This window comes from Oryza brachyantha, chromosome 3, assembly GCF_000231095.2.
Source record: "Oryza brachyantha chromosome 3, ObraRS2, whole genome shotgun sequence".
Lineage (NCBI taxonomy): Eukaryota > Viridiplantae > Streptophyta > Magnoliopsida > Poales > Poaceae > Oryza > Oryza brachyantha.
The window spans coordinates 28,113,129-28,129,824 of record NC_023165.2 but is presented as its reverse complement, the minus strand read 5'-3'; the positions used below and the strand labels follow the sequence as shown (position 1 = coordinate 28,129,824).

The 16,696-nt window shown below is 43.4% G+C and overlaps 3 protein-coding genes across 5 annotated transcripts; 1 reads left to right on the top strand and 2 right to left on the bottom strand.

Annotated features, from left to right (window-relative positions):
- Nucleotides 1-3,242: 3,242 nt before the first annotated feature.
- Nucleotides 3,243-5,113, bottom strand: LOC102707661 (amino acid transporter ANT1-like). 2 transcript variants are annotated; one of them, XM_015835057.2, is made up of 4 exons: nt 5,051-5,102; nt 4,754-4,981; nt 3,978-4,661; nt 3,243-3,889 (listed from the first exon to the last, which is right to left on the bottom strand). In XM_015835057.2, the coding sequence occupies exons 2-4, from the start codon at nt 4,952-4,954 to the stop codon at nt 3,503-3,505; spliced, it is 1,272 nt and encodes a 423-aa protein (XP_015690543.2). In that variant the 5' UTR covers nt 4,955-4,981; nt 5,051-5,102; the 3' UTR covers nt 3,243-3,502. The 2 variants fall into 2 exon arrangements, with proteins under 2 accessions (XP_015690543.2, XP_040378259.1); XM_040522325.1 differs by having other exon boundaries at nt 4,754-5,113.
- A 1,117-nt stretch (nt 5,114-6,230) lies between these two features.
- Nucleotides 6,231-7,172, top strand: LOC102710967 (CASP-like protein 4B3). The gene is made up of 3 exons (XM_006651893.3): nt 6,231-6,628; nt 6,745-6,883; nt 6,958-7,172. The coding sequence occupies exons 1-3, from the start codon at nt 6,372-6,374 to the stop codon at nt 7,147-7,149; spliced, it is 588 nt and encodes a 195-aa protein (XP_006651956.2). The 5' UTR covers nt 6,231-6,371; the 3' UTR covers nt 7,150-7,172.
- Nucleotides 7,173-7,357: 185 nt separating this feature from the next.
- Nucleotides 7,358-16,404, bottom strand: LOC102710684 (SCAR-like protein 1). Of its 2 annotated transcripts, none has more exons than XM_040522145.1 (11): nt 16,060-16,404; nt 14,856-15,019; nt 14,629-14,752; nt 14,415-14,541; nt 13,882-13,943; nt 12,708-13,735; nt 12,202-12,612; nt 8,174-12,090; nt 8,007-8,093; nt 7,803-7,922; nt 7,358-7,712 (listed from the first exon to the last, which is right to left on the bottom strand). In XM_040522145.1, exons 1-11 carry the CDS (start codon nt 16,206-16,208, stop codon nt 7,656-7,658), a joined length of 6,246 nt encoding a protein of 2,081 aa, XP_040378079.1. In that variant the 5' UTR covers nt 16,209-16,404; the 3' UTR covers nt 7,358-7,655. The 2 variants fall into 2 exon arrangements, with proteins under 2 accessions (XP_040378079.1, XP_006651955.1); XM_006651892.3 differs by having other exon boundaries at nt 12,202-12,591.
- Nucleotides 16,405-16,696: the final 292 nt, after the last annotated feature.

Sequence of the window (16,696 nt, the reverse complement as noted above, 5' to 3'; positions counted from 1 at the left end):
TATACTCCATACACCTGTGCATATGTTCATGAACCAGCATGCATACATGTCGCTGATAGGTTATGGGCATGGCCTTAACTTGCTACGATACAAAAACGAAGTAAATGCTGACCTAACCAATTCAAGAGCATGTTCCATGATCTTAGCTTGCAATCCATAAGCCAGCAGCGACTGCCAAAAACTATACAAGCTTGGGGAAACACAGCCTGAACTAGCTACACAAATTTATGCTTCTAATAACTTCATTTCTCGAAATACATACTCTTTCTGACGCAGTGAATAGCTAAAAATCCTTATATTTATGAACGGATATAATAAAAAAATTCTATGCGTATACTCCTTTTTCTTTTCTCAGTAGGTGTAGTACTTGGCGTAATTGTCTGTGCAACTTTGCGTGCATCATGTTTCAGTCCTGCAGCATGTACAAATATTCAGTTCAGTTGCAGAGAAGCAGCAGAAGCAGCTACGAGCACTCCAGTAGCATGCATGCTCTTGCAGCACTGTGCTGGAGCCTGGAGAGGAGGGTGAGACTGATGGAGTGATGGGCGTAGTAAAAGGATTGATATCAAAGTCATATATCTTTGTCACTTATACCTATAGATGCAAGTTTTATCGGGCCATATGTTAATAATAAAGTCAGGTGATATAAAGATAGAGAAATTTAGGGACGATTGTTTGGCTTTTACATAAAAAAATAAGTGATATATTTGCAAACAAAAAATAATTTATTAATAATGCTTTTGTATATGTATTCTAATGATTTATAAGCAAGACGAAAAAAATAACTACGATAAAAACCTTAAAATTAACTTATAAATTTAAACTTAAAAGTTTTAAATTTTAGTTCGTAAGAATAAGTATAACCGAAAAAGATACGTGGTCCTGATCCCTAGTAAAATGTTGCGAGATGCTCGTAAAAATAAGCCTATCATTAATTCATTTGACTGTGCATGCATTTGATGCATGGCTAGCTGCCATGCCACTTCAGGTGGTCCGTCTGATCTTCTACGGCTGGAAACTCAACGGCCCATGATGCGCCACGTAGGCAAATACTATTGGCAAGTGCCAACGTCTCCCTGCAGTTTTCCATTGTTTTTTTTTCTCATGAAAATTTCTACTACTACAGTGGCCATTATAAATATATGTACTCTGTAGCGGAGGAGCGTCTGATTCTTTCTTCTCGTCTTTTTTCTATTGCAAGTTTGTACAGTACGTGCCTTTATAGAGTACAGGTAGTACTACATTATTTATAAATATATTTTAAAATTTGCTTGTATGAATAAATGTACTGCAGAGAGTACATCTATCTGTACATGGGCAAAGCTAGGAGCTAGATGCCCAATATATATACTAGTCGTATAGAAAACAGAGCTCTTTTTTAAGCTGTAAATTCTCAGTCTTCGACAAGTCACTGTACTTTCTTGTATTAGGTTTTACTACGAGTTGTGTACGAACAAAGCAATGTTATCATCTTGAGGCGTGAGCTCGTTAGGTTTTACTCACTGCGTCCCACAAAATTGGTTTTCGGTTTTTTTATCGAGCATTTGACCATCTGTCTTATTTAAAAAAATTAAATTTTTTTTAAAAAATTACTCATGTTAGTTATGTTTTATTATCTAATAAAAGAAAATTATTAATCGTATTTTTTTAAATAAGATGAAGAGTTAAATATTATATTTAAAAATTGAAAATTTGATTTGTTTCGTGATGGAGACAGTACGTGAGAGCAGCAGCCGCAGCACAAAATTTTACTATCGTACAAACGCCGTGCACGTCACGAAATGACGCTACTAATTAAACACACTCTCTCTCTTTTTTGGAAGAAGATGATCAGCCTAAATGTTTCGCTTAGAAGAAGTACTACTCCAATGTTTGAGTTTTTATGGAAAAACTAAACGATATATTTGTAAATAAAACATATATATATATATATATGTATTCTGAGCGATAAACAAATGCTGGAAAATAAACTCAAATTAACCCTAAAATTAACTCTAAATTTATTATTAAAAATTCAAATTTTGACATATAAGTATAAGCAAAATCAAAAAGTCAGAGGTGTTATATTTTAGGAATGGGGTAGTATACATGAAACAAATTATTAACCACTAAAAATAATTTATAGGTAAAATTTTAGCATATATGTTCTTATCGTTCTTAAAGTCAATATTTTAAAATAAGCTACTATAAAACCCTCAAAATCAAATCCTAAATTAAGTTTAAAATTTAAATTGTGGCTTATACTTATATATCGTTGCCGAAACGATGAGGTCAGATACACCCGAAACAAACTTAAAAGCTGGAAACAGGGTTCGTAATATCCACTTCCTCGGTACCAGGGTATAAGTTTTTGATCTAACACATGTATTAAGCAAATTAATGTGAAGAGATTATGTTTGGTTGTGAAGAAAAGAACTATGTAGGGATTTTAGTGTCGAAAACTTATAATTAAATAAAAGGATAGTGTAGATGTAAAAGTTATATTCAGGATAAATTTTAAAAGTTAGAAGATGTCATATCTTGGAAATAAAAAAATAAAACCAACTGTTTATCCAGGGCAGGTCAGCTGGATGGATGTGCAGGTGTCCTAGTGCAGACGGTCCATATATTGACTATTGATATGTTAGCAGTGTGACTGAACCCTGATCAGCTGAGAACAAACCTGCCATGCTCTGGGCTGTACATTTCATTATCTGAACTTGTACAGCTACCGAGGCTTCAGGTTATAGCATCAACAGTGAACAGGAAAAGGGAGTTAAAAGGATAAACAAATCAGGTTCCTACAAAGTACAACATCAAAAAATGACAAATGTAATGATTTTTCCATCGTTGAAAAATATTTTATCGTAGGAAGACTAGCTTGAAGATTCGTGTGTCCAACAAATAAATTTCAATGTTATATTTATGTAGAGATGGATTTCCACCATTCGGTTCGATATCACATATTTTTTCCATGTCACTAAATAATTATTAAAAATAAATAATTGATAAAATGGAGTATCAATTAATAAATTAATAAGTTTAAATTTAACTTCTACAACAAAATAAATTAAATTAAAACTAGTATGCGCACGTTGACTACTAAATTTGTTATTTTTACTATAACTTATAGAAATCGAATTTAAATTTACAAAATAATATATCTCATGTCAATCTACCTTATCAATTATGTTAGATTTTTTAACGACTATTTAGATGATATACAAAAGAAAATATTGATATTTAACCGAGCGACGAAAATATTTTCCGTGCTAAGTACAGCAGAGATCTCATTGAGCTTTCCAACAGCTCAGAGGTGTTCTTTTTTTTTGGAGGGAACAGCTCAGAGTGAGGTGTGTATGAATTTACATCGTAAAAATCCTATTCTATCTTATGCTAATTACACCGAAGATGGCATCATAGTTCTCATGAAAAAAATGTCTGGAAAATATTGGAACAAAGCAGCCGCTGGATTGGACTGGATGGTAGATACAGGCCCATTTAGGCCCATCTCAGCCCAGTTTCAGTGGCCCGAGACGACAGTGTAGAGCCCATGGGCTGCGAAGCCCAGCCCAAGGAGCAGGAAGCCGCCGTCCACCGCGCGCCGCCACGGGCTCGCCGCCGCTCCGACGAGGCGGAGGTGGAACAGCGCCGGCAGCACGAAGGAGAGCATGGCGCACACCGTGCTCCCCACGAACGACGCGAACTCCCCGAACGCCGGCACGAAGCACGCCACCGCCGACAGCGCCGCCACCACCGCCACGCGGCTCGACCGCACCGCCGCGCGCTCGACGCCGCCGCCGCGCTTCCGCGCCCACCCGCCCGGCGGGAACAGCCGCGCCTCCGCGATCTCGTGGATCGGGTGCATCATCATCGGGAACGTGAGCGCCAGCGCAACGCACAGCACGATCTGCGAATCAAATCATCATTTCATGAGTTCGTGACAACTTGATCAAGAAAAATCACAAGTTGATCAAGAAGCTGTTCGTTTTGCTGACCTTGACGGCGGCGGTGGACCAGTTGTTGGGAAGATTGAGGGTGACGATGTCTCTGGTGGCGTCGCCGTAGGCGAGGTAGCCGCAGACGCCGAAGCAGACGTAGACGACGGTGACGCCGGCGATGGCCAGGAGGAGCACGGGGCGGAACCTCCTCCGGTCGGACATGGACGCCTCCAGCGCCAGCGTCAGGCAGAACCCCTCGAAGCAGAACACGGCGACGCCGCAGGCGAACGGGACGCCCCAGAGCCCCGCGAACGCGCTCCGCCCGTCGAACGGGCTCCCGCCGCGGCCGGCGAGAAGCTGGAGGTTCTCCTTGACGACGGTGGCCACGGCCAGCACGGTGCACGCGTCGGCGAGGATGCTGAACGGCGCCAGGGACGACAGAGAGCGGATGAAGGAGAGCGCGGCCTCGGCCGGCAGGAGCACCGCGAGGACGACGACGGCGGCCGGAGACAGGCGCGGCAGCCGCTCGTCGCCGCCGGCGGGGAACACTGAGCAGACGTTCTGGCCGATGAAGACGAGGTAGGCGACGGAGCCGCCGGTCTGGGAGAGGATGATGGTGACCTCAGTGAAGTACCTGCCAATTCTGCCGAAGCATTTCTCGCCGAGGTCGCCATAGGTGTAATTGCCGTCGTGATGCACCTCCTCGTCTTCTTGCTCCCGCAGCTTGTCTCTGCAATCCAGCTTCAAAACCAAGAAACAAATCAGTCAACCACACTGATCAATCGTGTGATTGGCAGCTTGATCAATGGAGCAGAGGAAGCAAGTGTACCGACAAGGAGGAGCATGCAGTAGAAGGTGGCGGCGCCGGCGCCGGCGACGCCGAGAGCTCCGGCGAGCCAGCCGGAGGTGCGGAAGGCGTAGGGGAGGCCGAGCACTCCTGTGCCGACAATGGAGACGACGATGTTCCCCAGCGTCTGCGCCGGCGTGGCGCCCCTCCTCCCCTCCAGCAGCGGCGCCTCCGCGTCAGCCCCCATGGACGCACGAATCTTTGAGCTACCTCGCTGCAAAAAAAAAAAATAAAAAATCTAGAGAAAACAAGAGCTCAAATCTGTGAGCTCACAGCGACGAACATTTCTGGAGCTCGACGACGAGGGACACGTAGGTAGGTTAGCGCGAGGATGAGGACGATGATGATGATCTGATCGGTAGGTGGCGTTGCCTGATGCTGTTGACAACGAAAAAAAAAAGAAAAGAAAAGAAAGAAAGAAAGAAAGAAAAAACGTTTGTGGCGAGGAGTGTTTTCTTTTCCCGTTTATTCTTGTCTCGTCGTGGCACATTGTCGGAATGTGGCACAAGTAGATGACGAGTAGTGGCATGTACAAGTGCTGGTCGCGTGAGTCACACAACGACCATGATTACCAGGTGGCAGTGGCCAATTGTGACGCTCTCTTTTCGCTTTGGTTTATTCCAAAATTTTATTTTAAATTTAATTTAAGATTAATTTTAAGAGTTTTAGTTTATTTTTCAGTCAGCTTTTAGCTCACTAAGAACACGTACATGAAAAATTAATTTACATTTTCAAATACGACGTTTGGCTATTTCTCTAGAAAAATTCAAATGATCACCCCGTGTTTATAGTTGCTATCACCCCGTGTTTTATAGTTGCTAATAGGTCTTCGCTCTCGTGCCACACACGAGGATGTGTATGAACATTAGCAGAAATGGAGGGCAGCTATGTAGGTCTTGCCAGTGATCCATATCGCACGAGGAGAGATCAATGGGATATCATTGCTAGGGATGGTCGTGAGTTGACTTACGAGTAGTTTATGATCGATTCTGATTTAACTAAATGAACTAAAATTTACGGTGACACATGTTGATCAATCGTTTAAAAAAACTAAATTCATCGCTCGATTTATTAGAGATTGGATTGAAATCAAACAGTAACAAAGCAAATCAAACAAAGTAACATGTGGACGAGCACAAATCTTGAAGCAAAGCAAATGGACAGAAAAATTAATTAATAGATTAAAAATTTCAAGCGATCAATAAATAACAAACTTGATATTTTATTTTTAGTAAAACTTAATTTATTAAATTGAAATATATCATTCCCATTTGTGTAGATGCGCTTTCCATAATTTACATCTCCATACGAGTAAATAAGTAGGAACATCACAGAAAGAAAAAGACCGGCCATCTCACCCATGTGGCCCAGTACGTCCCACCATGCGGCCCACTGAATCTCCAAGCAGCGGCCCATCGTCCATCTCACCCACCACCCGTGCCGAGACAGCTAAGCTCACGGGCCATGGCGTCCCCACCGCCAACGAGGCGACCTTTTCGCCCGCCGGCAGCGACAAGTCACCTCGCCTCGTCGTCGCCATCATCCGCGCTTCCATCCGAGGACGACGACGACGCGTACGCCGCCGCAGGATCCGTTCGCGGCCGATGGCGTCCGGCCCTACCGGCGGCCGGGATGACGCGTCGGGGCCGGGAGCAGCCGACGCCGCCGTCGCCGCCGACGGCGTGCTGCCGGTGTCGAGGTCGGTCGTGGAGCGGTGGAAGATGGACGCGGCGGCGGCGCGGGCGCGGCTGCTGCTGCGGGCGCTCGCGTGGCTCTTCTCCCTCCTCGCCCTCGTCGTCATGGCGTCCAACAAGCACGGCCACGGCGGCGCCCAGGACTTCGACAACTACCCGGAGTACAGGTCGCCGCCTCGACTCGATCAAACTCCACTTCCGCCTGCAGCTTCACGACTTCGTTTCGCTCGCCGATCGCCGGCGTCTTCTCAACCTCCGACGCTTTCCTCCCCCTCCTCTGCAGATACTGCCTCGGCATCTCGATCATCGCCGCCCTGTACACCATCTCCCAGGTCGTGCGAGACGTTCACCGGCTCAGCCGCGGGCGGGACGTCATCGCGGCGAGGAAGGCGGCGGCCGTCGTTGACTTCGCCGGAGATCAGGTGAATACATGTAAGCACACCCATTTTTTTTTTTAGTAATTTGAGATGCTCAGTTCCAACCAATCATCTTCCAGCTCGTGGCTTACCTGTTGATGTCCGCGCTGTCCGCGGCGGCGCCGGTGACGGACTACATGCGGCAGGCCGCCGACAACCTGTTCACCGACTCCGCGGCGGCCGCCATTAGCATGGCGTTCCTCGCCTTCCTGGCCGTCGGCCTGTCTGCTCTCGTCTCCGGGTACAACCTTGCCATGGAAGTTCTTGTATAGCCTGAATAGCTCCATGGCCACAAAGTTCTTGTATTCCCATTGTATCCACATGATGACCACAGTTTGTGAAGCACAGTTCTGAATTCATCTGAATACACAATGTTTTGGCAGAAGTTAAAAACAGTTGTATCTTGTAAATGTCAACAGATGCACAATATTTATAGAGCCTATAGTACATTGCAGATAAACAAAGATGACTGTCATGTTGGATAAATCAGCTTTTTTAACTAGAACAACAGATTGATAATTTACATAAACCTGAATAATACTGCCCTCCTCGGAACATGACTACCATCAGCAGCATTTGCTGCTGGGAGAGGCAAGTTATACATACAATGCGGACCAAAAGAATTGCCAAAAAAAAAAAAGAGACAAAACGTATGGGCATATACTATACACACAACTAGCAACGCTATCCAAAAGATGAGATGGCTGTGCAGCTTGTCCAGCAACTTGTTGATGCCTCGGCACCTTCCAGCCACAAAAATGGGGCAAAATGTGCACTTTCATGTGTCACTCGACTCACTCCAATTATCTCCATCCTCATCATCGCTTCCCACTGCCTGCTCCATATGATATCCATGACAGATAAGTAAATGGAAGATATCAATATCCAGATGAGGTTATGGAAATTCAGTGCAGAGATGGGCAACCTGGCGTATGGCATTCGCTTTCTCTATTATGGCAGCAACTTTCAAGTTTCTTGTTGAGGCTCTAGGAGGGGTTCTGATGGTTGTCGGCTTCGCTGAACTCACCGGTTTCAGGTTGAAGGTCTGATTATTATGGCGACAACAAACAAGTTAGAGAGGAGAGAAGACGGGGTGGTCAGAAAGAAAGAGAGCATTTTGTTTGCCAACCTTGTTCCTTATCTGCTCTAGCAACAGGTTTCTCTCATTGGGTTTTGTCTTATCAGTTGGAGGCACAAGTTCTGAAATCTTTCGCATCTACAAAAGAAAAAGGTAAATGGTGTTAGGGTAAACACAGGAACGCAGGAGACATAAGAGCACAGGATGAAAGCACCTACCGTGCTTCTATCATGGGCAACAACAGCATCAACCAGTGGATTCCTTGGGATATTTCTAATTGAAATTGGCTTCTTGATTAGTAGATGATCTTCAACCTTGGGTTCAAATTGGTTCTCTTCCATTGATATGCCATAATTTGGATGAAGCATCTGGGGTCTCACAGTCCACCCAATGACTGGTGGCTGCTCGGCATGTGAATAGCCACCTTCCTGAGGGCTTTTAAGGTAGTTATTATCACTAGGGGTTGCTGCATAACCATCTGGCCGGTGTATGTCTTCTTTCTCCAATCTGTGGTCATAGTGTGGGTAATCTAGACACCCTGATGATTCTTCACTAGGTAATGGGCCTTCATCCTGACTCTCCCCATTATGGATACTTCCTTCTTCCGTCAGCAAGCCTGACGCAGGAAGATTTGTTGCATATGAACATGCCTCGCTCGTGATAAAATGATCTTTTAGTTTGTTGTCCTCGCATGGTGCATCTGAAGTATGCTCTTTATCAACTGAAGTCGCTGAGAGTGATTCACCATGAGGTTGCTGGTTACACTCATTCTCTGAAACATGCCCAGATGTTGGAGAACTTTTCGAGTGTAAGTCCATGGCACATGCAGCATTGTGATTATCCACTGTTCTTTCATCCTCTGATACAGCTCGATAACTGGCATGTTCATTACTGTCCGAATCATCTAAAGGAAAAACGGACCCCTGAAGACCCTGCTGGCTAACTGCATGTTCATATAACAGATTTAAAAACAATGGTTTCGATGGGTGTGAATTCGTTACATCTGTAATCCCAGTGCCATTATGATGTTCCTCTACATCTGTTTCTGATGAAGACACATGCTCTTGATGATTAATGTTTTCACAATCCTCCGGAAATAACTGGACATGTTCGGTCCCTGCAACATCATTTACAGTCAGAAGTGTAGACAACCTTCTGGATTCTACCCCTTGATCATTATTGTCTAATATAGGATCCAGATGCCTCTCGTTGATCTCTTGACAGGAAACTGGCTCTACTGATTCGGTCATTCCACTTGGTGTACCTGGCATATTATCCATCTCTGTGTCTGAAGTATGCAAAACAGGATTTTTCCCCCCCTCAGGCTCGGGCATATGGTCTTTTGTACTCGCAATTCCTAGGCGAGGCTTTCCGAGTCTCCATAGAAGAGGAGGGAGAGGTGGTGGTTTTTGAGGATCTTCACAAGAAATATCTGGAAATGGTTCACTGGGTGGTGGAACAGGAGATAACAATCGATATGTTTCCTTGGTACTTGGCATGGCCCTAGCAGAAGGCATTGTTGATGTCTCAGCCAGTACAACTGAAGAATACAGTGCAATTTGGCGATCAACTTTAGGTGAGCAATAAGATCCCTTCTCTGATTCCAATTGCTTGGATGGAGATCCATCTAGCTCACAAACCTTATCATCATTCAAGGAACATGGGGCAATTTGAGAAACAAATTCTAGGGATGAACACACTTCCTGCTCTAACTCCACCGGAAGAACATTTGTTGATGTATCAGTATCTGGTTCATTAGTCTTAACATTAACAGAAGAGCATGGAATGATATGGGAATCAAGATCACCAGAGACATTGTCTTCTGACTCAAGTTTTATTAACACAGAACTGCTCAAAGGAGAGAAATTGGGTTCATCTACTTTGTCGTTACTTGGAGAATATGAAGCAATTTGAGGAGCAGATTCGCCTGGGACACAAACTTCTCTTTCCACTTCCACTAGATGAGCAGTGCTCAATGGAGAGGAATCATCCAATTCATCTGTCTCCTCATCAACCAAAGAAGATTTGGTGATTTGAGAATTATGTTCAACTGATATACAATCTTCTGGTACCTGTTCTGCTTCAAGAACAGTACTCAAAGGAGGGACAGCTACATGATCTATCTTAACAGAGGAAGATGGAACAACTTGAGAATCAAATTCACCTAAAACAAGGACTTCTGATCCCTGGGCTTGAATTAGTTTGCTCAATGAATTGTCATCCACTTCATCCATCCCCTCACTGGTCGAAGGCCATGGATCTTGGTAACTATCATCATTCGAGCTATGAGCTTCTTCTGTTGGTTCAAGCGATACAGAGTTACTCAGAGGAACTGCTAGCTCATTTATCCTTTCATTAATGAAAGCATTTGAAACAAGATTGGCACAGTTTTCATGTATTTCTTTCTCTGTAATACTGTTGTCTGAAGGAGAGCTACATGTTTCGTCGATCTTGTCACTTTCCAACAACTGGGAAGTACTATGAGAATCAACCTCATGCAAGCCATGTTGTTCAACCTCTAGTTCCATTGGAACAGAAGGAACTCCTAATTCAGGAATTTTCTCATCGATGAAGGGCTCATCAGATTTTAAGTCAGATTTTGCTGCCCCGTCATCAGGACCCTCTATGGCAGAAACGTGCATTGATGTATCACCTGGAGCATCTCTGGCTTCCTCCTGATCCAGTCCTGTCCATACTGCAGAGGCACAATAGGGGAGCTCCGATTCGCTGGTCACAAAACTATTTGAGATATCAATAGAATCTGAGGCTGGTTTATCATTAAAACTTTCAAGTTCTGCTGTAAAATCTATCTCGTGGTATTCATGGCAAAACGATCTGAAGTCCTCTTCACTCATAACTTCCGATGGCAATGGCGCCTCATCAGGTGGAGTTGCAGATTCCCAAAGGGGATCAACAACTGGATTCAGGTCTTCAATTATTCCCATATTACCATGCTGGACTAATAGTTCTGAAATAAAATCCTGCTCTTCTTCAGAGAAGCTTGGTTGATAGCTAGGACATGGATCAGTTAGAGCATGATTCGCTTTGTACCCAGGATCCATGAATGGGTTTGTACCAAAAGAATCTTGAGCACAAGACTCCCCCACCAAATCAATATTTTCTGGTTGTTCTTCCACCATTTTACTGTTCAAGATTACTGAACCATCCTTCTCCAAATCACAATGATATGGAACTTCAGCTTTACGACTGGTCTCTTCTGGTAATTCCTCTTGACAAACAGGAATTTTTTGACAAGGCGATGCTGAAAGATGTTGAATACCATCAATATCACTACATGCTTCACCTGTACTTTTTATAACAATATGCTGGGGAAGATTGTTTGCCGGCCACATGCTTTTCTCGAAGCTATACTCTTGTGATTCATCTAATGACCCAACATTTTCACAGGGAGCTTTCACTGTTTCCAACTCCTCCCTGCAAGGGGAACTAGACTGTACTTGCACATCATGACTAGAGTTTTCCTCCCTAGAATTTGTAGCCACAAATTCTGCTTTGTCAGCATATTTGGCACCATCATGAAGATCCTCTTCAAAAGGTACCATGTCATCAGCAAAACTGCCAGTAATGGATTCTTCTGCAACCTCAACATTGACCAAAACTTCATCACTTTTTGCAATTTTTCCCGTTTCAGTAGATTCATCATGCTCCGAACAGGAACTGCTAGTGTCAAGTAGAGTGGCGTTACTGCAAGCTAGTAGGACCTCGGCCAGCGTTGGTTTCTTCTCATCATTCAAATCAGGGCAAGAGGGCATGAGTACCTCATCTGCATGATTTTCTTCTCCTTCTCCATCTTCTTCTTCTTCTCGAGGACTTGATACAGCTTCAGTCAATCCTGGGAGCTCTTGACCATAAGAAAAGTGGCCAGGCACAGCAGAGAGTTGCATAAGGTCCTCTTGATGTGTTTTGGGCCTTTTGGCCCTAGTGGAAGGCCCTTTTCCTAGCACAACTATTTCATCATCCTTTGGGACATGCTTGTATAGATCCTCTACATCATACTTATATAGATCATCTTCTGGTAGAGAGTTCAATTCTTCGGCAATGTCATCATCATCCGATTCATACAATGGAGCATTCTGCATGCTTGACTTGATTGGTGCATCTCCTGAATCAAACTCTACAACAGTAAGGTTTCATTAAATGAAATGGAATATCAAGAAGTCGCAACTAAATAAAGAATTTAAACATAACAAGATGTTGAAGAAAGATAAACAAACAAATGGCTTACCGTCGACATGCTTGTGGGTACAATCAGTATTTAAACCTGTTGAGGGTGTATTTGCATCAATTTCTTTAGGAACTGCAACATTGTTCGACGCCAAGTCCTTCTTGCACATAGCAGGATCCATGTTAGGGAAAGAGTTCACTTGTCCAGATGAAGTGCTTGTGTGTACACCCACCCCTTCAAGCTGGTTATTGGACCTATGTTCTTCTTGATTGGAAATGGTAGAGTGGAGCAATGAATCATCAGCATTTCTAACTTCAATTTCTTCATCATTTTGTGAAACATCATTATGGCTGCCCAATATCATAGAAGTACCATCAGGTGCAAAGGTTTGATCATCCTCCACTGAGTGATATGGCTTTTCAATGCAATTATCACTATTGATAGAGGAACCTAGCATGTCATGACAATAACCTCGTAGGTAAAGGAGAAGATAAGAACACTAAAAAAGAGAACAGAGTGATAAAAAAGTTGTATAAAAAACTAGAGACTTTGTATGTAAGAATTACCATCCAGGCCACTAGATTTCTGGGACAACTGTTTATCAGAACTATGGGCAGTCATAGCATGATAATCATTGGACAAAGATGCATTCTGGTATTGTTGAAAACCATTCATATTACCATTGGTCCCGACAACATCACTGTCATCAGAGAGTACACTAGATGATGAGCTGACATCCATTTCCATTAGGTCAACATCATTACAAGGCTCTTCACTCATTTTTCCATTAGAGGATATTGCACGCTCTCGTTCTCCACCATAGCATGAATCACTCAAACATGGTGATGAGTCTATTACATGACCTAGTTCTGAAAACTCCATGTGCAGTTCATTTTCACCTTCATCATGGTGAAAGTTCAATCCATCCAATTCCATCCTGGCACCAAGTTCCCTTTTAATTTTCATCTCAGCATGTGCTTCACCCTCTGATTCAATGTTATTAAGAGCATCAACGAAGTTCTCTTGATCAGTACCAGTGTCATCAGGCCTGCAAAGATCACCATTTTGATCAGTAGGGACCACAGCTGATAGAAGATTCTCTTTCTGCACTGAATGCATCCTATCTGAGTTGGAGAACATGGCATTTTGTTTCATAAGAGACCTCTTGCAGACATCTTCCACTTTGTTAGGATCATGCTGTGTAACCTGTAATTGCCCACCATCTGCCTCCAGGGCCGCCAGGCCATCTGAACCATTAATGTGTGTAGAATTAATCCCCATGGTATCAAACTCATTTATTGGAACAACCTTAGTCAGTTCAAGTTTAGCAGAAGATTGAACACGGGTATTGAAATTATCTTCTCCAAATGAGGATGTTGTTTCACTTGAGTCAATTGATCTAAATTTTGCATGGTAGTGTCTCGAAGAATAGTTGGAGAAGATCTTTTGTTGTGATAAGATTATTTCTTGCATATGCTCCCTGCACATTCTGCTGATGGTCTTATGGTCAGAATCCCGAGGATATCTGTATTTCAACTTTGTTGTCCTTGGTGGAACTTTTCTAGAAGATTGATCCTTTGGGGTAGTGTGAGATCTGGAGGTTTTTACACAAAAGGATATTGTATCACTACATGCTAAAGCCAGCCCATAACCTTGTAAAACTAAGAGTTCAATGAGTTCTTTGTGAAATGATTTTTGTGATTATAATGTACATGACCAATCAAAATGCACTACACTTACTCAGAGTTTGCGATAAGCAATGATTCAAGTGTTTCCCCTTTCCTCCACCGCAAAGTTTTTTTCTGAAATGATAGATATCAATAAATTCCTCAGTCCAATAATACTGTTCCTGGTAACAAATATATGAAAACCACAAAGATCCAGATATATTCAGGAATAACGATGAATGCAAATGGTTAAGGGATGTTCCCACATTTTAACTTGGCTGGATTTATGCTTCAAATAATAAGGTTAGCATGCCTTTTTTTTTTTCCATCTGCTATAATTTTTCATGAGCAGTTTAAAAGACCCAATTTTTTATTTGACATGTAAAAAAGATCGTTTAGTCAATTATATCCATCGCAACAACTAATTTGACTATCAGGCCAGGCAAATATATTTATTACCGCTGACTACCAAAAAACACGACATTTTATACAAAAGAACATCAGCTAGCATCGCATTCATTTCATGCACAGAAAACCATTAGGTACTTTTGAAAAACTCAGTTGAAGTGGAATATAATCGGGCAAGAATCAAGAATTAATTATTGCCTTAAATTTTCGGGGCCTCTTTTCTATCATAGTATCAGTTTCTATCATGTCTGAGGAATGTTCTGTCTTGAAGAAAGAGGGATCTGAATATCGTTTCAAGGAGGCGCCAGCACCAGCAACATCAAACCTGAAGAAAAACCCAGCATGTAAATGCCAACAATGTATTTAGTTAATCTTCACGAAAAAAAAAAGAGAAAGGACAGCATTTCCATACTTATCCAATGTGAATAAACGTGGTGGGCCACGGCATTCTTCATATGAATCCAAAATGAAACGTGGCATATCTCCTTGACTGATCATATTTTGATTAATCTGAAGATTTGCACGCCACTCAACACCTGCAAGAGAATGTACCGAGAAATTTTCAAGTGACAACCATGCCAGAAAGGAAGAATGAAATTAACAAACAGTGCATGCACTGTTTTTCCACTTTCAACTAACCATCATCATGTGGATAATTTGAATGGTCAGACTGGCATATAATGGCCTTCTCAACTGCAGGAAATTCTGCCTCTAACTGCCGCATCCGAAGCATTAAACCATGCCCTCTAGAAGCACAGGCCATCACATCTTCATGCAGGCCATGAAATATTTCAGCTGCAAACCTTTGTTTCCAAAAGGTAAATACATAAGTTCTTTAGTAAAAGAGGAATAATGTCATATCCCTTATGACAAGATGTTTCAATACAAATATTACATCTATAAGAAAACATCAATGATCAACAGCATGCATATCTTTGTTGCAAACCGTAAAGCTAAAATGTCATATAACCAAGCCTGATTGACAAACTTAGCTAGGAAGGAACATGACAAAAGCCAGGAATTTCTGTCTCTATTATGAAGTTTACAATGCAATGTCCTTTGTCACTCATCTATAAAAATCTAAATTTTGAATCAGGATTGCCAATTATCCCACAATAGACAAAACAAACAAGGTTCCTCTTCCCAAATCAGTGAATCACAGCAATTAGATGCAAAAAAGGGAAGCCAATTTTTTTTCTGTTGCATTCCCAAATACAACAACATACCCTCTACTGTAATGTATAATCTCTTCACACAAACAGTTGTACATTGCACCAGGAAAATGAAGGAATTATTTTGAAATCCGTCGGAAGTGCGCAATGAAGGCTAAAACTAAAAACAAGCAATATCGATAAATTTGATGATTTGACACTTTTTTCGTTGGCCCGGAAGGTACAAGTCATAGCCCCATTTGGCATGGAAACCCCAAAAAATCTGGCCAGCTCACCGCAATTTGGAATCAAAACCATGCTCAAGACTGAGAATACATCCCTCAAGACCTCTCCCAAAATTCGCAACAAGTTATAAAGGTGAAGCAAATTCTCAAACCAACTGATACCATGAAATTGAGTAAATGAGCACAGCAATTCACCCATGGCACCCACAAAGTTGTTGAACCAAAGTGTTTCCAAAACCATCGAGTTGGCTACGCGCAAACATATCCAAAGCAACCGAATTCGAAAAAGGATTCAAGCACCGACACATCGCATCCCAATCGGCCGTAGCAAAACACATCCAGAAACTTCCAAAATCCCGCAGTCAGGACCAGCGCGGCCACTCGCTCGCGGACTCACTAACACGAACCCTAGCCAAAAAAAAAAAAGGCGAGGCAGTGGGCACTCACTCCGCGAGATCCCCGAGCTGGCGGAGCACGCCGACGAGGCCGGCCATGGCGACGCCCTCGAGGAGCGCCTCCGGGTCATCCTTCCCCCCCGGCGAGTACAGCTCCGGATCCGACAGCCCGTACTCGTTCCGTATCTGGTACCGTATCATCTCCCCTCCCCCTCCTCTCCCTTCTTCTTAGCCCCCCCTCACCACTCCGCCATTGGAGCCACCTCCACCTCCACGCCCTCCCCGGCCGCCGCTACCACCACCACCCCAGGGCCGCTCGCTCGCTCGCTCGCTCGCATCCGCGGGTAGATTTCGCGGGTGGATTTAACGCGTAAAAAACAGATTATTCATCCAGTGGAGTGAGGAAGACGAGGCGAGGCGAGGAGTGGGGAGTAACGAGATTTATACGGGTACGCGTCCGAGAACACATTCTTATTTCCTCGGCGCGTCACGGACGTCACTGACGCGTGGGCCCCCGCACCCCCAGATTATTCAATTTGCTCCCCGCTCGAGATCCTCCCACAGGCCTCACCCGCTGACACATGTACCCCACCCGATACTGGAGAGTGGGCCCGCGACGTCAGTGGGTGGTAAGGCAGCGAGAGGTGGGGTCGTTAATTAATCGTAGGGGGATTTAACGGGGTAGTTTA